The 22182-nt window shown below is 36.5% G+C and overlaps 1 protein-coding gene and 1 pseudogene across 4 annotated transcripts in view; one reads left to right on the forward strand and one right to left on the reverse strand.

The window, feature by feature from the left end:
* PARP4 (poly(ADP-ribose) polymerase family member 4) overlaps window positions 1-22182 on the reverse strand; it is a 141027-nt gene that overhangs the window by 4105 nt on the left and 114740 nt on the right. For all 4 annotated transcript variants that reach the window (XM_059144154.1, XM_059144155.1, XM_059144153.1 and 1 more), the window contains 2 exons: window positions 21621-21720; window positions 3708-3840 (listed from right to left, as the gene is read on the reverse strand). In XM_059144154.1, the coding sequence (XP_059000137.1) occupies window positions 3708-3840; window positions 21621-21720 (233 nt within the window). The remainder of the gene's footprint in view (window positions 1-3707; window positions 3841-21620; window positions 21721-22182) is intronic.
* LOC131813713 (large ribosomal subunit protein eL6-like) lies at window positions 1385-2309 on the forward strand (annotated as a pseudogene).

Below are 22182 nucleotides of genomic sequence, written 5' to 3' on the forward strand. Positions count from 1 at the left end.
CTGTGTGATATGGTGCATCTTTCATGCAACACTGGAAGTCTCCATTTCCTCAATTATGATAATATGAGATCCTTAGGGTTTGTTGTCGGGATTAGCAAAACAGATAGATTTCATAGGCTTAACAGTCCCTCTCACAGAGTAGGTAATCAATAAATGTTAGCTGAATATTATGATGACACAAACATACTAAACAGGGAGCACGTCCAAAGTGGTTAAAAGACCTGTTTCCCGGTAATCATTAGTCCCACTTGTAGTTATGAACTACTACAAGCAACAAAACTAGTTTTAAATATTTTCACTAATTCCATTGGTTTTCCTCTAGCTGACCTCTAAACTTTGACTGACCATCTCACTAGTGTGAAGGTTTTGTTCATAAACCTTGATGCAATATGCTACTGTAGTAATGTTATGTGCATCACGAAGCAGAAAAAGACAAAGAAAAGTTATAAATTATATATGCAATAAGCAGGAAATAAAAATTACTTCAAAGTTTGACTTTAATAAGTCAACTTTATTACTTACAAACCTTTTTGCTCTCACAATAATTCATATAGTAAGAACAAAGTGATGGAATATACTTCATTATTTTTGAAAATCTTGGTAAAATACTTTGTGATATTGCAATAAAAGTAGGTTCAAGTTATTAATACTTGTTTTAATGGCTATCATAGTTGTGATGCCAGACAGGCCAAGAAGGAAGGCTTTATGCCTCTCACCAAGATGGTTTTTGGCTCTTTGAGAGAAAGAATTTAAGAGCAAGCCATGTAGAGAAAGGGACAAAGATTTCTTATGTATACAAGTAAGAAAGGAGCTACTACACATATAAAGTAGTGGCCTCTCTTCCAGGGGAGGAAGAGGAGCCCTCCTACCACCTTGTCTCTAACAAATGGTTTCATAAGGGTTTTTTGTTGTTGTTGTTGTTGTTTTAATAGGTAACCATATAGGGTGGGGGCTTACCTTTTAACTTTGGGTTTAACAGTTACATTGGGCATTTAGTTTTTCCACTGTCCTATAGAGTTGTGGAATTACCCACAGGAGCAATTTTAGGAATGTCCAGTCTTTATGACTTTTACTGATGGAGGGAGTGGGGCCTTATGGTCTTCCATAAACTGAATCTTTTCACATGTTGTCTTTTAGGTTAAGGGTGAGCCTAAAAACCAAAATGGCTTTACTTTGGTCAGCTTGTCTCCTAAGCTTCTCGAGTTCTCTCTGTCTCAGTTGAAAAAGATCTAAATAGAAGAAATGCCTCTTTGGTTGTGTCTGCTAAATCAAATATTAACTTGTCAGTCCTGTCTACTAGTTCTTTGAAGTATTTTTCTTGATATTCACTTAATAAATTCCTATCTTTCTCAAAGAACTCTTTTGGCAAGCTCATGAGAAGGGACTGCTTTTCTTAAAAATGTAAGTACAGCTCTTTCCCATCTTGCAAGATGGCGGGCGAAAAAGCTGAGAAGCCGGATACTAAGGAGAAGAAACCTGAAGCCAAGAAGGCTGATGGTGGTGGCAAGGCTAAGAAGGGTAACCAGAAGGCTAAAACCCCGAAGAAGGGGAAGCCCCACTGCAGCCGAAACCCTGTCCTAGTCAGAGGAATTGGCAGGTACTCCCGATTGGCTATGTATTCCAGAAAGGCCATGTACAAGAAGAAGTATTCGGCAGCTAAATCCAGGGTTGAAAAGAAAAAGGAGAAGGTTCTTGCTACCGTCACAAAACCAGTTGGTGGTGACAAGAACGGTGGTACCCGAGTGGTTAAACTGCGCAAAATGCCTAGGTATTATCCTACTGAAGACGTGCCTGGAAAGCTGTTGAGCCACGGCAAAAAACCTTTCAGTCAGCATGTGAGAAAATTGCAAGCTAGCATCACCCCTGGGACCATTTGATCATCCTCACTGGGCGCCACAGAGGCAAGAGGGTAGTTTTCCTGAAGCAGCTGAGCAGTGGCTTGCTACTTGTGACTGGACCTCTGTCCCTCAATCGAGTTCCTCTGCGTAGAACACACCAGAAATTCGTCATTGCCACTTCTACCAAAATTGATATCAGCAGCGTGAAAATCCCCAAACATCTCACTGATGCTTATTTTCAAGAAGAAGAAGTTGCGTAAGCCCAGACACCAGGAGGGTGAGATCTTCGACACCGAGAAAGAGAAATATGAGATTACAGAGCAGCGCAAGGTTGATCAGAAAGCTGTGGTCTCACAAATTCTGCCAAAAATCAAGGCTGTTCCTCAGCTTCAGGGCTACCTCCACTCTGTGTTTTCTCTCACAAATGGAGTTTACCCTTACAAATTGGTGTTGTAAATTTCTTACAAAGAACCTAATTAAATAACTGATCCAAAAAAAAAAAAAAATGTAAGTACAAATTACCTACAGTAAAATGCTTGATTTATTATTTTCTGAGTTCCAATTTTGTATTTGATGCTATTGGGAATTGAGAACTTAATCAGTCTTTGTGAGAGGGTAAAAATAGGTTTGCTTATTTATTTTAATTTCACCTGTAAATATATATCTCTAAGGGACAAGAAGAACTTTTTCTTAAACATGACATTAAAATAGCTATAAGAGATTCTTTAATATCACAAAATATCCAGGTAATGTTTAAATCTCCCTAATTCTCTCTCTCATTCTCTTTAATAAAAAAGGTTTTGTTCAAGTCAGGATCCAGTGTAGACCTAACATTGCCTTTGGGCCATGTGTCTTTTAATTCATAGTTTCCACCCATCCCCTCGTTTTCCTTTTGCCATTTATTTCCTCACATTCCAGACACTGCTGTTGGTAGTCCATCGCATAATTTAACAATTTCAATCTCTTCTCTCTGGCATCTGGTCTTTATTATGCAAAAAATTTATGTAGTTTTAAAGTTAAAAAAGTAAAACAAAGTATATTAGGAGAAACCTTGTCTCCTCTTCCTCCCCTATAAATAATATTTTGATTAGTTTTGCTAGTTTTTCCACTTATCTTGCCTTTTTGAAAAAATCACAAGCTAATAATATAGGTATGTATGTATACGTTCATATATGTATGTTTTGTTTATATGCACGAACATAAGGGGTGAAAATTTGCATGAGGTATGGATGGAGTTTTTGTAAGTAAGAAGGGTATTCACATAGGCCTCGAGGCCTCTTGTGTGCCAGAGGTCAGCCCAAGGACTAGGAGCCAGGGTGCCAGAACTGCCTCTCTCTACACTGTCACATTATGACATCAAACTTCAAGTGGTCACAGAACTCTAAATTTGAACCTGGTCTTCAAGAAGTTGTATTTGTCCAGGCAGGACTTTAAATTTGTTTTATTTAAGTTTGTTAGTTTGATTTATAACTTTTAAATGCTTAGACATATAGTATGTGTGTTTCCATCTATATTCTTGTGCCAGACCCTGCAATTTTTTGGGAACAGACCTAGTCCTAACAATCACATTGTGGATTTTCCAAAAGCACACAGAATCAATATGCCATAGTGAAAAGAATACTAAACCGGGAGCCAAATATATGAGTTCTGGTGTAAGCTACGCTTAAACACTCTGAGCCCTGGTTTTTCACTGAACCAAGAGGCATAAATATTGTGTCTGCCCTGCCTGTGACATAAGAACATAGGCAAGATATTCCCTGTGAATAAATTCTCTTTGTTCTTACAATTCCATGTTGCTTCTTACAAATTTTAATTAAGAAATGGTCAGAAATGTAAGTGAGTTGCTTAATACTATAATTAAAGCTATACCTGGAAATGGAAGCATCATCCAATTTCATTAGTGATTTGAAGACTATGCCCTTTTGTTCCAACTTGGTGCGAAGAAATTGTAGTACCAGAAATGTGGCAATCAGCTCCAGGAGACGCTCTCTTCCTTTTATTCCTAAAAGTGGAAAACCCTTTTATATTTGTTGGAAACTCTGCATCTCAAACTGTGCCCATTTATAAAAATTCTATTAAAGAATTTCCATACTATTAAACCATAATACATTAGCAGATCATAAAACTCCATAATTCTTTTCAAGATCCTTACCTACCTTGTTATTTAAATAAAATATGAGGACAAATGGAACAAGTGCCATAGCACCCTGATGACTGTTAGGAAGGAATACATCCATCGCTTCATTTCTTTGCCCTCTTTAATAAACAGAGATGCATGAAGTTCGTGAAAGAAATTCAGTTTCTAGTCTCCTGCTACAAATAGCTTTGAGGAGTAAACCTAAATGTACAACAGATAAACAACTCATACAGCTGGGTAGGTCAGCATAGCAAATTATTTCTAGTGATTTGTGCCATCGGAATAAATTCTTAGGCCCAAGATGGAGCTGCTACTACCCAGGGTGCCATGTCAGCAAACCAAAATCTAGATAACTTTTATGTCCCTATAAATACTTTACCTGATCAGAAACACAATGTATCTAGTCAGCCAATCCTCCAAAACCAAGCCAACTCTGGGTGCTATACTCACTTCCCTGTTCCTTGACCTTTCTAAATACGGTTAGATACACAACCCCAAGTAATGAACAGAAACCAAGTACTTCTTCCTTGATTCCTGCTTGCCTCTTTATATAAGAGCTTGCAGCCCTGTCCCCTTAACTTTGCAGTTCTCTGGACTCTTTAGGATCAATTAAATTGTCTTATTATTTTTAACAGTACCTACAGGTAACTGGTGTTATACACCCAAACCAAGATATTTTACTATATTATAAAATACCGAAATTGAAAATGAGTGTTTACATATATATTGAGCCAGAAATTAACACATTTTAATTTTCTTAAATGCAAGTATGTATTTGAAATCGCATCATATAAAAATTAGATTTAAAGTATTGTTATTTTTCCAATCTAACACTTCATGAAACAAAACTTTCAACATCCATTTTTTTTTTTAAAGATTTTATTTATTTGGCGCAGAGAGAGAGAGCAAGGGTGAGCACAAGCAGGGAGAGCACCAGGCAGAGAGAGAGAGAGAAAAGCAAGCTTCCCACTGAGCAGAGCCCAGTGCTATCTGGGGCTCTATCCCAGGAACCTGATCTGAGCCGAAAGCAGCGACTTAACTGACTGAGCCACCCAGGTGCCCCTTTTAACATCTATCTTAAGTGGGTTAAGCCACCCAGAACATGCCACTTTCATTTTGAAAAGAAGGCAATCAGGACCCAGAGGACTCAGGAAAAGCATTTTACCTTCCCCTTAACTGTTTAAAAGAAATTAGAAAGGTGGCTTCTATCAGGAAGAGAGCTATTACCAGAGATAACTTTTTTTTTTAAGATTATTTATTTATTTATTTGACAGAGAGACATCACAAGTAGGCAGAGAGGCAGGCAGAGAGAGAGAGGAGAAAGCAGGCTCCCTGCTGAGCAGAGAGCCTAATGCGGGACTCGATCCCAGGACTCTGAGATCATGACCTGAGCCGAAGGCCGCGGATTAACCCACTGAGCCACCCAGGCGCCCCTACCAGAGATAACTTTTTCACCTGAGAAATATATATGCATTGGAAGACAACATCCATTTACCAAGCATTTCCTCCACTCACCTTCCTGTGAATCGCCCCTGCGCCTCCTCCACTTGAAGCCACAGACCTCTCTCCCTTTCCTTAGCTCAGTTGCCCAGCTGCCTTTTGAGTCCCATCCTTGGGGGGGCTCCCTACTGTACAGATATATATGTGTGTACATAATTAAAATGGTTTATTTTTCTATTGTTAATCTGTCTTTAATTATAGGGTGTCTCAGCCAAGAAACTAGAAGGGGGGGAGAAAAATTATTTTCCTCCCTTGCAATCTTCATCATCATTGAGCTACAGTGAGTTGTCTGGTAGTTTCCGAGGTAAATTATTTTTTTTTTTTAAAGATTTTATTTATTTATTTGTAAGAGAGAGAGAGAGAGTGAGAGCGAGCACAGGCAGACAGAGTGGAAGGCAGAGTCAGAGGGAGAAGCAGGCTCCCTGCGGAGCAAGTAGCCCGATGTGGGACTCGATCCCAGGACGCTGGGATCATGACCTGAGCCGAAGGCAGCTGCTTAACCAACTGAGCCACCCAGGCGTCCCCCGAGGTAAATTATTTTTATTTCCATCTTAGATGTCTGATACGTAGCACAGTTAGTATCACTACAACATAACCATTTAATGGTTTTTTTAAATTATGAAATATTATTAAGCACACAGAAAAGAGAAATATATGATAGCTGGTCACCTTTTAATATTTCCCCTCATCTGCTTCAAATCTTTATTGATTGATTGATTGATGGATGGATGGAAATTCCTCTCTTCTTTAGAAGAAACAATATGGGGCACCTGGGTGGCTCAGTGGGTTAAAATCTCTGCCTTTGGCTCAGGTCATGATCCCAGGGTCCTGGGATCGAGCCCCACATCGGGCTCTCTGCTCAGCAGGGACCCTGCTTCCCCCTCTCTCTCTGCCTGCCTCTCTGCCTACTTGTGATATCTGTCAAATAAATAAATAAAATCTTTGAAAAAAAAATAGAAGAAACAATAGATTGTAAAGTTGAAGCCATCTTGTATATGTCCTCTGATTCCCACCCCATCTCCCCAGCTTTTCAAAGGTAAACACCATCTGGATTTTGCAATTTACATTCCCATGATGTACTTTGCTTTTGTTGTTTTTGTTTTGCAAGACATGTCCTACTCTTTTCCAAAGTTAGTCTCTACATGTCATGTGTTCTCCCTTGCTTAATCAATTAAATGTATTTTTCCTCTTTTGTATATACCTTACATATACATATTTTGTCCCTTTATCTACCTTTTAAAAAAAAGTTTTAAATTCCAATTAGTTAATATACAATGTTGTATTAGTTTCAGGTGTACAATATTGTGATTCAACACTTCCATGTAACACCTGGTTCTCCTCACAAGTACACTCCTTAATCCCCATCATCTATTTCCCCTATCCCCCCACACACTTCCCCTCTGGTAACCAAGTTTGTTCCCCATAATTAAGAGTCTGTTTCTAGGTTTATCTATTTTTTTCCCTTTGCCTGTTTGTTTTGTTTCTTAAATTCCACAAATGAGTGAAATCATATGGTATTTGTCTTTCTCTGACTTATTTCACTTAGCATTAATTGTTCCAGCTCCATGGCAAGATTTCATTCTTTTTTAATGGCTGAATAATATTCCATTGTGTTTATATATATCACATTTTCTTTATCTATTCGTGTATGTTGCTTTTGAAAGTGATCTTCCGTAGGCTCGTTAAACAACATTTAGTGCTTATAATTTTCAATTCAACTCATATTTCAAGAAATACTTAATAAACTTGTGTTAAATTTCCTTTATTTACTTTTTAAGGATTTCTCTCAGATAAGTTCTCTAAGTATTTGAAATAAATACTAAGGCTATTTCAAGCTGAGTCCTCTCCTCAATTGATGCTTTCTCTTTAAAAACAAAGTAATTTAGAGAACATAAAATATTTGTAAAGGCTCAAATACACCTCTTTTTCTGGGAGACAATGGTTTTGGGAAAGAAAAAACCACCAAAACCTTGCCTTGTAATAATACACAATTTTGTTTTATAAATACAAAAGGACCTGTGCATAATATGTATATATCTGCACATAAAGCATTAATTTTAGATCATTGAGATAGCCATAACTACTTTAAAAATGACATCATTTAGGGGTACCTGGGTGGCTCAGTCAGTTAACCATCCAACTCTTTTTTTTTTTTTTTTTAATTTACTTGACAGAGATCACAGGTAGACAGAGAGGCAGGCAAAGAGAGAGGAAGGAAAGCAGGCTCCCTGCTGAGCGGGGCTCGATCCCAGAACCCTGGGATCACGACCCAAGCCAAAAGCAGAGGCTTTAACCCACTGAGCCACCCAGGCGCCCCTCTTTTTTTTTTTTTTAAGATTTTATTTATTTATTTGACAGAGAGAGATCACAAGCAGATGGAGAGGCAGGCAGGGGTGGAGAGATGCAGGCTCCCCGCTGAGCAGAGAGCCCTATGCGGGACTCGATCCCAGGACCCTGAGATCATGCCCTGAGCGGAGGGCAGCAGCTTAACCCATTGTGCCACGCAGGTGCCCCAACCATCCAACTCTTGATTTTGGTTCAGGTCATGATCTCAGGGTCATGAGATCAAATCCTGCACTGGGCTCTACACTGGGTGTGGAGCCTGCTTAAGACTCTCCATCTTTCTCTGTCCCTCCTACCACACCCCCACACCACTGTGTGCTTTCTCTCTCAAAGGAAAAAAAAAATGACATCATTTTCTTAATACAGGAAAAGAGAATTAAATACAATTTTAAAATGAAACAACAAAACCAATCCCCTATCTCACAAAGAAAATCAAAAGAGACAAAAGAAAATATGGGGGACTATTTAATTTACTGGTTTCTTCTTCTTCTTCTTCTTCTTTTAGTATTGGATATAAAATCTTAGAGTGACTTTTAAATAATTAGCAACACAAAGTTTTGTTTAAAACATCATAAATAATAGAATTATAAAATGCGTAAATAGTGTATTAGAGTCACTTAAGAAGTGAATTGACTGGGTTGTGGACATGGGGAGGGTATGTGCTATGGGGAGGGTATGTGCTATGGTGAGTGCTTTGAAGTGTGTAAACCTGGCAATTCACAGACCTGTACCCCTCGGGCTAATAATACATTATATGTTAATAAAAAATTTTTAAAAAACTAAAAAAGAAGTAAATTGAGAAGTGGAAGGAAAGATAAAAGGGAAATCAAGAAAACAATAAAAGAGAAAATTAGGTAGAGAGATATAAAAATAAATCAGGGGGAGAAATCAGACATCTTGCAACTACAAGTAGAGGAAAATGGCAGAAAACACACATACAGAAAAGTAACATGGATAATATGGAGATAAACAGAGTAGTACAGAAAAAATCCATGGGAAAGGCACATCCATACAAAAAGCTCACCTGTTGGCACCTCTGATACCGTACTCCCTAGCTTTCCTCTTATTTCTCTGGCCATTCCTCCTTAAGTCTTTGCTGCCTCCTGCTCTGTCTAACCACTAAATAATGGCATGCTCAAGGATGGCCCTAAGCCCTCTTCTCTGTTCTGGCTACATTCTTTACTTAGGAGATATCATACATGCCTATGGTCCATGGCATTAAATAATGACAGTTCTCCCAAAGTCTTTCAATTCTGACCTCTTTCTGAGCTCTAGCCTCATAGAACCAACTAGGTATTTCTTTCCAATATCTGCTAGGAACCTCAAACTTTAAAGTCCAAAGCATAATACAATTAGTATGTTTATAGGCTCAGTGTACCATTGTTTTCCCTTCTCACGCTCAATGCTGAAAATTCCCCTTCTCCTTCGACTGCCCACATCTAATTCATCACCAAAGCCTGATGTTTCTTAAGAATGAATCTCAAGGAGTGCCTGGGTGGCTCAGTGGATTAAAGCCTCTGCCTTCAGCTTGGGTCATGATCCCAGGGTCCTGGGATCGAGCCCCACATCGGGCTCTCTGCTCAGCGGGGACCCTGCTTCCCCCTCTCTCTCTGCCTGCCTCTCTGCCAACTTGTGATCTCTCTCTGTCAAATAAACAAATATTTTTTAAAAAAAGAATGAATCTCAAATCTTTCCAAGCATATAGTTAAATTTTTAAAAAAATTAAATTTTGAGTAGATGCAACAGGCAACAATGTATCTGTAAGATCTAAATAATATAACAAACACCCAAGTATGAACAACCCACTATGTATTATTTTTGTTTTAAAAACCTATAGTAAAATACACATAAAATTTATCATTTTAACCATTTTAAAGTATACAGTTTAGTTCTATTAAATACATTTACATTGTTGTGCTACTGTCACCACCATCTATCTCTGGAACACTTTTCATTTTGTTAAACAGAAACTTTGTCCCCATTAAATACCAACTCCTACATTCCCTACTCCTCTCAGACCCAGTTAACAACTATTCTACTTTCTGTCTCGATGAAATTGTCTGTTCTTGGTATCTCATAAAAGTGAAATCAAACAGTATTTGTCTTTTTGTGACTGACTAGTTTCACTTAGCATCATGTTTTTGAGGCTCACCCATGTTGTGGTATGAATCACACTGAATGAATACTTCCTTAAGACTGAATAATACCAATTGTACGTATATATCACATTTTTAAGATATATTTAATTTATTTATTTACTTGAGAGAGATAGAAGTGCACAAGAGAATTCTTCGTATAATATTTGCAACTTTTCTGCAAGTTTAAAATTACTTCAAAATAAAAAGTAAAAAACAAACAAAATCTTTCTCATCCTAAAATCATAAAGATTTTTTTCCAGTATTTTCTTCCAAAAGCATTATTGTTTGTCTTTCACACTTAAGTCTTCAACTTTTGAAGTATGGTATGAGGTAAAGGTTCAAACTGTACTTTTTTCCTTATTGTCTGATTGTCCTATCATCTTTTCACCATTTAAAAAAAATTAGAACCATCCAAATGGGTATGAAGTAGTACTTCACTATAGTTTTTATTTTCATTTCCTTGATGACTAATGATCCTGAGAGAAATATTTATTCAAATCCTTTGACCATTTTTAATTGCATTATTTGTCTTTTTATTACTGAATTATAACGGTTCTTTATATATTCTAGATACCAGTCTCTTATCAGATACATGATTTGCAAATATTTTCTCCCATTTTTTGTGCTTTTCATTTTTCAATTGCACACAAAATTTAAAAAGCTTTGTATTGAGGCACAGTTGACATATAACATAATTTAAATTTGATCAAGTTTAGTTTGTCTTTTTTCCCTTTGTGCTTTTGGTGTCAAGAGATCATTGCCTAATCAAAGGTCATGAAGATTTACTTCTGTTTTCTTCTAAGAGCTGCATAGTTTTAACTCTCATATTTGTAAAGAAGAGATCCAATTTCACACTCTTGCATATAGATATCCAATTGTCCCAGCATCAGTTGTTTGTTGAAAAGACAGTTCTTGGGGCACCTGGGTGGCTCAGTGGGTTAAAACCTCTGCCTCCAGCTCAGGTCATGGTCCCAGGGTCCTGGGATTGAGCCCCTGCATTGGGCTCTCTGCTCAGTGGGAAGCCTGCTTCCTCCTCTCTCTTTCTCTCTGCCTGCCTCTCCACCTACTTGAGATCTCTGTCTGTCAAATAAATAAATAAAATCTTAAAAAAAAAAAAAAGAGACCGTTCTTTCCCCATTCAGTTGTCTTGACATCCTTATCAAACAACAATTGATCATAAATGTAAAGGCTTATTTCTGGACTACCAATTCTAGTTCATTGATTCTATTCCATATATCTTTATGCCATTACCACACTGTCTTGATAATGCAGCTTTTCTGTAAGTTTTGAAATTGAGAAGTGTTAATACTCCTATTCTGTTTTTGTTTTTTTCAAGATTGTTTTGGTCACTCCAGGTCTTTATGTTTCCATATGAATTTTAGGATCAGCTTGTCAATTTCTGCAAGAAAGTAATCTGAGATTTTGATAGGGAGTGGATTGAATCTGTAGATCATCTGGGGCAGTACTATCATCTTGACAATATCTAGGCTTTCAATCCATGAACATGTGATGTTTTTTCCATTTATTGAGATATTTTTTAAAAATTTTAAAAAAGATTTTATTTATTTATTTGACAGAGATCACAAGGAGGCAGAGAGGCTGGCAGAAAGAGTGGGGGAAACAGGCCCCCTGCTGAGCAGAGAGCCTGATGCAGGACTCAATCCCAGGACCCTGAGATCATGACCTGAGCTGAAGGCAGAGGCTTTAAACCCACTGAGCCACCCAGGCACCCCCAGTTACTGAGATCTTTTAAAAACTTTTTTTCATTAATGTCTTATGGTTTTCAGTGTATAAGTCTTGCATATCTTTTGCTCAGTTTATTCCTAAGTATTTTATTCTTTTTGATGCTATTGCAATCCCTGTCATATCTGTTATTAAATTATGCTAGCAAAATAAGCTGAAAGGTATTTTCATTTTTTTCCTAAACTCTGCAATATTTTGTGTTAGATTGGGGTTACCTGTTCTTTGAATATTTAGCATAAGATGGGGGTAAAACCATCTCAACCTACTGCTGTTTTCTTTGTCAGAAGGTTTTAAACTAATTTCTTATTAAAGAATGATTCAGGCTGTCTATTTTATCTTTAGCTGGGCGTGGCAAATTAAATTTTTTCTAAAAATTCTTCTAAGTTTTAAGACTTACTGGCATAAGGCTGTTCATAAGTTCTTGTTATGTTTTAAATCTACCATCCTTCTTTATTCCCTTTTATTCTGAGTGTTGTTTTTAATGTCTTCTTTCTATCTCTTTTTTGTTCACTCATGCAAGAACTTTGTGATTTTTATTAATCTTTAAAAAAAAAACCACTTCTTTTGGATTTTTTTTTTCTTTTCTTGTGTGTGTGTGTGTGTATGTAGGGGGGTTCTGTATACATTTTAGGATTGTTTGTTCTATTTCTGTGAAGAATGCCGCTGGAATTTTGATAAGGATTGCACTGAATCTGTAGGTTGCTTTGGCTTTGGCTAGTATGAACATTTTAGCAATATTGCAATCTAAGAGCATGGAGTACCTTTCTTTTTATTTATGTCAGTTTTTTTCCATCAATATCTTATAGCTTTCATATATAAGTCTTTCACCTCCTTGGTTATATTTATTCCTAGGTATTTCATTCTTTCTGATATAATTGTAAATGGGATTATTTTCTTAAAATCTTTTTCTGATAGCTCACTATCAGTGCATAGAAACAAAACTGATTTTGCGTACTGATTTTGTATCCTGCAAATTTCCTGAATTTGTTTATTAATTCTAACCATTTTTCCTGAAAATTTTTTATTAATTTTAACAGTTTTTTTGAGTCTTTAGGGTTTTCTACATATACTACTATGTCATTTGCAAATAGTAATAGTTGTACTTCTTCCTTTCTGATTTGATGCCTTTTATTTCTTTTTCTTGCCTAGGACTCCTTTATCACTAAGACCTCCAATACTAGGTTGAATAAAAATGTGGACAGTGGGCATCCTTGTCTTGCTTCTTATCCTAGAGGAAAAGTTTTCTGTTCTTCACTATTGAATATTATGTTAGCTGTGCGCTTGTCAGGTATTATTATGCTGAGGTACATTCCCTCCAAATCCACTTTGTTGAGAGGTTTTGTTTTTTTTTTTTTAACATAAATGATAAAAAGAAATTGTCAAATGCTTTTTCTGTATCCACTGAAATGATCATATGATTTTTTTATCCTTCATTTTGTTAATGGGGTATATTGATTAAATTGCAGATGTTGAACCATCCTTGAATCCCTGGAATAAATCCCACTTGATCATGATACTTTTAATGTATTGTTGAATTTGAGTTTCTAATATTTTGAATTTTTTGCATCTGTAATTATTAGGATATTGACCTGTAATGTTCTTTTCTTGTAGTCTCTCTGTCTGGTTTTTGTATCAGACGAATGGTGGCCTCATAAAATGAGTTTGAAAGTGTTCCTTCCTCTTCTACATTTTGGAAGAATTTGAGAAGGATTGGTGCTAATTCTTTAAGTGTTCGGTACAATTCACAGTGATCTGAACTTTTGTTTGCTGGGAAGTTTTTGGTTACTGATTCAATCTCCTTACTAGTAATGAGTCTGTTCAATTTTTCTATTTCTTCATGATTCAGTCTTGATAGGTTGTATGTTTCTAGGAATTTATCCATTTGCTCTAACTTGTCTAATATGTTCGCATATAATTTTTCATAGTAGTTTCTTATGACCCTTTAGATTTCTGTGGCATCGACAGCAATGTCTCTTTCATTTCTGATTTTATTTGAGTTGTCTCTATTTTATCTTGTTGAATCTAGCTGAAGATTTATCTATTTTGTTTATCTTTTAAAAATAGCTCTTGTCTCATTGGTCATTTCATTGTCCTTTTAGTTTCTAATTCATTTATTTCCACTCTGAACTTTGTTATTTTCTTCCTTCTACTAACTTTGGGTTTAGTTTGTCTATTCCTAGTTCCTTGCAGTGTAAAGTTAGGTTATTTAGTTGAGATCTTTCATTTATTGCTATAAACTTCCTCCTTTGAGTTACTTCTGCCAAAGCCCATGTTTTGGTATATTAATTTTCATTTTCATTCACTCAAGTATTTTTAAATTTCTCTTTTGATTTCTTCTTTGTTCAGTAACAGGTTGTTTAACCTCCACATATTTGTAAATTTTCCAGTTTTCTTATATCCTCTAGGACTATTATAGTTCTACATTTAGGTCTATGTTCCATTTCAAATTAATTTTTAAAAAATATTTTATTTAGTTGACACAGAGAAAGAGAAAGAGAGAGAGGGAGAGAGAGAGAACAAGCAGGGGGAGCAGCAGACAGAGGGAGAAGGAAAAGCAGGTTCCTTGCTGAGCAGGGAGCCTGACTAGGTGCTTGATCCCAGGATCCTGGGATCATGACCTGAGCTGAAGGCAGATGCTTAACTAAATGAGCCACCCAGGTGCCCCTTAAATTAGTTTTTGAGTATGGCATGAAGGAAGGGTTGAGGTTTTTTTTCCTTCCATTTACAAATCCAATTTTTCTAAGATCAATTTTGAAAACTCTTCCTTTCCCATTAATTTCATTGGTTTCTTTGAAGAAAATCAATGGACTAAATATGCAGGCCTCTACTTGGACTTTCTATTGTGTTCCATTAGTCTACTTATCTATTTTTATGTCAGTATCATACTGGCTAGTCTTACATTTGTGCACTTCTACTGTCGTTTTCTACCACAAGATTATCTTGATTATTCTAAGGGTTTTTGTATTTTCATATAAATTGTAAAATCAGTTTGTCTGTTTGTATAAAAATGTCCCCTGGGATTGCAGTGAATCTCCTTCTGGGCTCTTCTGTTCCTTTAACCTATTTGTCTATATTGTTATCAATACCATACTGTCTTGATTACTGTAACTTTATAGTAAGTCTTGAAGTTGTGGATGCCTGTGTGGCTCAGTTTGTTAGGCGACTGCCTTCGGCTCAGGTCATGATCCTAGAGTCCTGGCATCAAGTCCCAGATCGGGCTCCCTGCTTGACAGGAAGTCTGCTTCTCCTGCTGACCTCTCTCCTCTCAAACTCTCTCTCTCTCATTCTCAAATAATAAACAAACAAACAAACAAACAAATAAATAAAATCTTTAAAAAAAAAAAAGTCTTGAAGTTGCATAGCATCAGTCTTCCAACTTTCTTCTTCAATATTGTTTTGGCTAGTTGAGGTCATTTGCCTCTCCATATAAATTTGGGAATCAGTTTGTCCATATCTGTAAAATAACTTGCTGGGATTTTGATTGGTATTCCATTGAATCTGTAGGTCAATCTTGACAATGCTGAGTTTTCCTATTTATGCACATGGAACACCAATCCATTTATTTAGCTCTTCTTTGATCAGAGATCAGATTTATTGTTTTCTTCATATACATATATACATATTTTGTTACATTTATACCTACGTGTTTCATTTTTGAGAGTGCAAATATAAAGGATATTGTGTTTTTAATTTCAAATTCCATTTGTTCTTTGTTGGAATATAGGAAGGAAATTGGCTTTTTTATATTAATCTGTATCCTGTAACCTTGGTATAATTGTTCACTAGTTTCAATAATTTTTTCTTTTACTTCATCTGCAAATCTTATAAAAATCTTTTTTAAAGTTTTTATTTTAATTTCAGTTAAGTTTCAAGGGTTTTTTGTTGATTCTTTTGAATTTTCAACATAGACAAATATATCATCTCTAAACAAATAAAATTTTAATTTCTTCCTTCCGGGTCTATATATCTTTTACTTCCTTTTCTTGCCTTACTGCATTAGCAAGTACTCCCAGTACAATATTAAAAAGGAGTGGAGAGAGGGACAATCTTTTCCTTGTACCTGATCTTCATGTAAAAGCTTCTAGTTTCTCACCTGTAAGTATAATGTTAGCTATAGTTTTTTTTTAATGGTCTTTATTAAGTTGAAGAGATTCTCCTGTATTCATTGTTTACTGAGAGTTTTTAGCATGAACGAGTGTTGGATCTTCTCAAATGCTTTTTTCCTAATCTATTGATATGATCACGTGATTTTTCACTTTTAGTTTGTTGACATAATGGATCACATTAATTGATTTCCTAATGTTGAACCAGACTTGTATACCTATGATAAATCCCACTTGGTCATGGTGTATTGGTCTTTTTATACTTTTTTGGATTCAACTTCCTAATATTTTGTTGAGGATTTTTGTGTCTATGTTATGAGGGAAAATGATTTGTAGTTTCCTTCTCTTGTAATGACTTTGTCTGCTTTTGGTATTAGGGTAATATTGTCCTTATAGAATGAGTTAAGAATTATTCTCTCTGCTTCTCTACTTCTGAAAGACATTATAGAGATTTGGTATAATTCCTTCCTTAAATGTTTGGTAAAATTCACCAGTGAACTCACTGGGCCTGGTGTTTTATGTTTTGGAAGGTTATTAATTATTGATTCAATTTCTTTAATAGATACAGGTCTATTCATATTTTCCATTTCTTCTTTTGTGAGTTTTGGCAGATACAGTCTTTCAAGGAATTAGTCCATTTTATCTAGATTATCAAATTTGTGGGCATGTATTCACAACACTGAATCTATAGATCAATTGGGGAGAACCAACATCTTCACATTTTTAGTTTTCTAAACCCATTCATTACCTTAAAAATTTTCTCCATTTACTTTGATCTTTTAAGAATTCTCTCATTTGGGATGCCTGGGTGGCTCAGTTGGTTAAGCATTTGTCTTGGGCTTAGGTCATGATCCTAGGACTCCAAGATAACCACCTGAGCTGAAGGCAGATGCTTAACTGACTGAGCCGCCCAGATATCCCTCTCCTTTATTTTTAAAGGCTCTTTTCTGCTGAATATAGAGTTCTTAGTTTGTAGGGCTTTTTCTTTCATCACTTTAAATATATTATTCTATTGGACATTCTTTCCTGCTTTGTCGAAGATTAGTTGACTGTAGAGTTGAGGGTCTATTTCTGGGCTCTCTATTCTGTTCCATTGATCTATGTGTCTGTTTTTGTGCCAGTACCATGCTGTCTTGATGATGACAGCTTTGTAATAGAGCTTGAAGTCCGGAATTGTGATGCCACCAACGTTGGCTTTCTTTTTCAATATCCCTTTGGCTATTTGAGGTCTTTTCTGGTTCCATATAAATTTTAGAATTATTTGTTCCATTTCTTTGAAAAAGATGGATGGTACTTTGATAGGAATTGCATTAAATGTGTAGATTGCTTTAGGTAGCATAGACATTTTCACAATATTTATTCTTCCAATTCAGGAGCATGGAACATTTTTCCATTTCTTTGTCTCTTCCTCAATCTCTTTCATGAGTACTTTATAGTTTTCTGAGTATAGATTCTGTGCCTCTTTGGTTAGGTTTATTCCTAGGTATCCTCTTCAATAAATGGTGCTGGGAAAATTGGACAGCCACATGCAGAAAAATGAAATTGGACCATTTCCTTACACCACACACAAAAATAGACTCAAAATGGATGAAGGACCTCAATGTGCAAAAGGAATCCATCAAAATCCTTGAGGAGAACACAGGCAGCAACCTCTTCGACCTCAGCCGCCGCAACGTCTTCCTAGGAACATCTCCAAAGGCAAGGGAAGCAAGGGCCAAAATGAACTATTGGGATTTCATCAAGATCAAAAGCTTTTGCACAGCAAAGGAAATAGTTAACAAAATCAAAAGACAACTGACAGAATGGGAGAAGATATTTGCAAACGACATATCAGATAAAGGACTAGTGTCCAAAATCTATAAAGAACTTAGCAAACTCAACACCCAAAGAACAAATAATCCAATCAAGAAATGGGCAGAGGACATGAACAGACATTTCTGCAAAGAAGACATCCAGATGGCCAACAGACACATGAAAAAGTGCTCCATATCACTCGGCATCAGGGAAATACAAATCAAAACCACAATGAGATACCACCTCACACCAGTCAGAATGGCTAAAATCAACAAGTCAGGAAATGACAGATGCTGGCGAGGATGCGGAGAAAGGGGAACCCTCCTACACTGTTGGTGGGAATGCAAGCTGGTGCAGCCACTCTGGAAAACAGCATGGAGGTTCCTCAAAATGTTGAAAATAGAACTGCCCTATGACCCAGCAATTGCACTATTGGGTATTTACCCTAAAGATACAAACGTAGTGATCCAAAGGGGCACGTGCACCCGAATGTTTATAAGCAGCAATGTCCACAATAGCCAAACTTGGAAAGAACCTAGATGTCCATCAACAGATGAATGGATCAAGAAGATGTGGTATATATACACAATGGAATACTATGCAGCCATCAAAAGAAATGAAATCTTGCCATTTGCGACAACATGGATGGAACTAGAGCGTATCATGCTTAGTGAAATAAGTCAAGCAGAGAAAGACAACTAATATATGATTTCCCTGATATGAGGAAGTGGTGATGCAACATGGGGGCTTAAGTGGGTAGGAGAAGAATCAATGAAACAAGATGGGATTGGGAGGGAGACAAACCATAAGTGACTCTTTTTTTTTTTTTTTCTTAAGAGTTTATTTATTTATTTGACAGAGATCACAAGTAGGCAGAGAGGCAAGCAGAGAGAGAGAGGAGGAAGCAGGCTCCCCGCTGAGCAGAGAGCCCGATGTGGGGCTCGATCCCAGGACCCTGGGATCATGACCTGAGCTGAAGGCAGAGGCTTTAACCCACTGAGCCACCCAGGCGCCCCCCATAAGTGACTCTTAATCTCACAAAACAAACTGCGGGTTGCTTGGGGGAGGGGGTTTGGGAGAAGGTGGTGGGATTATGGACATTGGGGAGGGTATGTGCTTTGGTGACTGCTGTGAAGTGTGTAAACCTGGTGATTCACAGACCTGTACCCCTGGGGATAAAAATATATGTTTATAAAAAATAAAAAATTAAAAAAAATAAAAATAAATAAACAAACAAATAAATATATTATTCTATTATTTTTTAGCTTCCATTCTTTCTTCCTTTTTAAAAAATATTTTATTATTTATTTGAGAGAGAGAGAGGGCACAAGCAGGTGGAGCAGCAGTCAGAGGGAGAGGAAGAAGCAGGCTCCTCGTTGAGCAGAGAACTGGACATGGGACTCTATCCCAGGAAACTGAGATCATGACCTGAGCTGAAGGTAGCTGCTTAACCAACTGAGCCACCTGGGTACCCCTACCTTCCATTATTTCTGATGTGGGATAATTTAAAATTCTTATAGATGTTCTCCTGACTCTAATGTGTCCTTGTTTTCTGTTTGCTTTAAGATTTATCTGTGATTTTCAGCAGTTTGATTCTGGTTTACTTGAATGTGTTCTAATTGTATTTATCCTGCCTGAACTTCTGCTGAGTGTCTCAGATCTAGACGTTGATGTCTTTCAACAATTTTAGAGAAAACTCAGTTATTATTTATTCAAACATTTTTCTATCTACTCTCATTCCTCTTGGGATCCCAATTATACAAATGTAAACCTTTTGGTATCACTCCACATGTCCTGGATTCTCTTCTTTTTTCATTCTTTTTTTTTTTTTCTGTGCTTCAGTTTGGATAATTTTTATTACCACTTTATATTATTTTAATTTAAGTTACATGATTTCTTTTTGTTTTGTTTTGTACATTCTGCTACTAAGCCCATCCAATGACCCTTCCATTGAAGATATTGTAATTTCCAGTTCTAGGGTTTTCACTTGATTCTTACAGTTTCCATCTATTTGCTGAGCTCCTCCCATTTGTTCACCCCTTCTGTTCTTCCTTTCTGATAAATCCTTTACTGTATTTTTAAAGATTTTATTTTTATTTATTTGACAGAGATCACAAATAGGCAGAGAGGCAGGCAGAGAGAGAGAGAGAGAAGAAGGGAAGCAGACTCCCTGCTGAGCAGAGAACTTGATGTGGGGCTCGATCCCAGAACCCTGGGATTTAACCCACTGAGCCACCCAGGCACCCCTTTACTGTATTTTTAATAGCAGTTTTAAATCCTGTCTGCTAATTTCAACACAAGGGGCATCTGTAGGTCAGCATCTTTAGGCCATTTCCCCTAGATTTTAAGTCATATTTTCTTGCTTCTTTGTATATTATTAAATTTTCATTCTAGATTGAAAATTGTGGAGACTCTGGATTATACGCTCTTATTCTAAAAAGTGTTGAGTTTTGTTTTGGTATATCCTTTGAAAGCTTTGTTTTAGGTTTTGTTAGGGTGAACCTATTTTGTATTTCTCCCTCATCCTGTGGAAGTCTTTGATCATGATTTATGGTCCTTTTGATACTGTCTGGGTTTTAGTGGAAAACTTGAGATTTTTATAAATTCTAATTTGTTATAATTCAAATGCCAAACTCTGTCTCCCCAACACTTGGCAGCAGCTGAAATCTCTGCTCTACACGTTTCCTTTCTAGTTGTTGCTTTTTTCTAGATTTCTTAAAGTAAATATATGTGTGTATATATGGGTTAGGGAGAACCAAGATATGAGGGAATTTGTATGCAGATTTCAGAGGTCCCTGCTCCGTGGCTCACTCCTTTCTAGGATTTTCACCCTTAATTTCCAGCCACTCTGGCAGCCTTGAACTCTGACCCCAATATCATTATCCTGTTAATACTTTCTGTTTCAGTTCAATCTCTCCTGTGCCTCATGAACCGAGAAGTACTTTTGGGTAAAACAACAGCTGGATAAATGTGGAGCTCACCTCATTTTTTTCCTCTTTTCAGGGATTTTGTACCCTTTGGTTTCTGTCTGCTTTTTATTGTATTCTAGGCCTTAAAAGAGTGGTTTTAAAATATTTTGTCTGGGGTTAAAAAATGTTTTTGGTAGGAGAGTTAGTCTGATATTATCCCCTTTATCATTCCAGGAACTAGAATTCTCCTTATGCAGATATTCATAATTTCTTCTTAGTGTGGTGCAGGTCAAACAGACAAAGATCTGCTAACCATGGAATAAGCCTGAGTATGAAAACCCTGACATTTCCTCAGAATTGTCAATTTCCTCAGAAATTTCAGGGTAGTTAGACCTTGCTGTTCAATGAATACTGACTAGTTGTTTAATATGTTTATTTTATTTTTAAAAAATCTCTTAACTTAGAGCTAGCATTTGACCTTTAAACCAATTGCTGATCTGTTCCCTTCAGTATCATGACAAGAAACAGGTCCACAGAGGTCGAACTTGCTCTGGCAGAGACTGACTAAATGCTTATAAAAGCTGTTTTCTTTTCCTTAACACAAAGCTAAAGTAAATTTCCCAGCCTTCTTGTATCTAGGTGGAGTTCTGTGACTCGATCCTGCCACATTTTCTCTTTCTCCTATCTACCAGGTAGGTGATGCCAGAGCAATTTTCTTCTTTTCTTTTTACCAGAGTAATTTTAAAGACACTTTTGATAATGGTAGAGCCATAATATGGAAGGAGCCTGGGTTTGTAAATGACAACCTGGAGTGGAATTTCCTGCTGACCACTATTTGACTGTGATATGGGCAAGAAAATAATCTTTACTTTAAGCTACTGAAATTTTGTATTTTTTAAAACAGAAGTTACTGCTACTTATGCTAACTAATTATACAAAGCCTAATCAGTGGTGAAGATATGCATAGAAACTAGTCCTCTGTTTTCTTTGATGGTTAACAAACATAATTCCACTCATATGTAACTTACATAATTATCATAGTAGTACACTAGTTTATAACAAAATTTAAATAATTAAGAGCGTGCCATTTAATTAATAGAAAAATGGTGACTTACCCAGAGAGCGAATGCCTTTTTGTTCAAGAAAGCTGTTTAAAATAATTGTATTAAGGTTTAATATAAATCCCAGTTCTGGTGTAAGTTTCCAGAAGCCATCCTATGAAATAAAAAACAAATTTAAGCCACAGTACTAAAATTGATTCACATACATAAGAATGTAATATAATAAATAATATGTTTCCAATTATTTCAATTCAGTTTAAGACATTTCTAAAATTTTTATTATCAAAAATTTTTAATTACTATTTTTATTATTCTTTTTTTAAAAATATTTTATTTATTTATTTGACTGATAGAGATCACAAGTAGGCAGAGAGGCAGGGAGAGGGAGGAGGAAGCAGGCTCCCTGCTGAGCAGAGAGCCCGATGTGGGGCTTGATCCTGGGTCCCTGGGATCATGACCCGAACAAAAGCAGAGGCTTTAACCCACTGAGCTACCGAGGTGCCCCTATTTTTATTATTCTTAAAATTGAAATTCTTCGTATACTAGTGACACAGTATTGTTGGGAATCTCAAAAATACTATGGATGTTATGTACCAGATGGCACTTATAAAAATCT

Source organism: Mustela lutreola, chromosome 13 (genome assembly GCF_030435805.1).
Source record: "Mustela lutreola isolate mMusLut2 chromosome 13, mMusLut2.pri, whole genome shotgun sequence".
NCBI lineage: Eukaryota > Metazoa > Chordata > Mammalia > Carnivora > Mustelidae > Mustela > Mustela lutreola.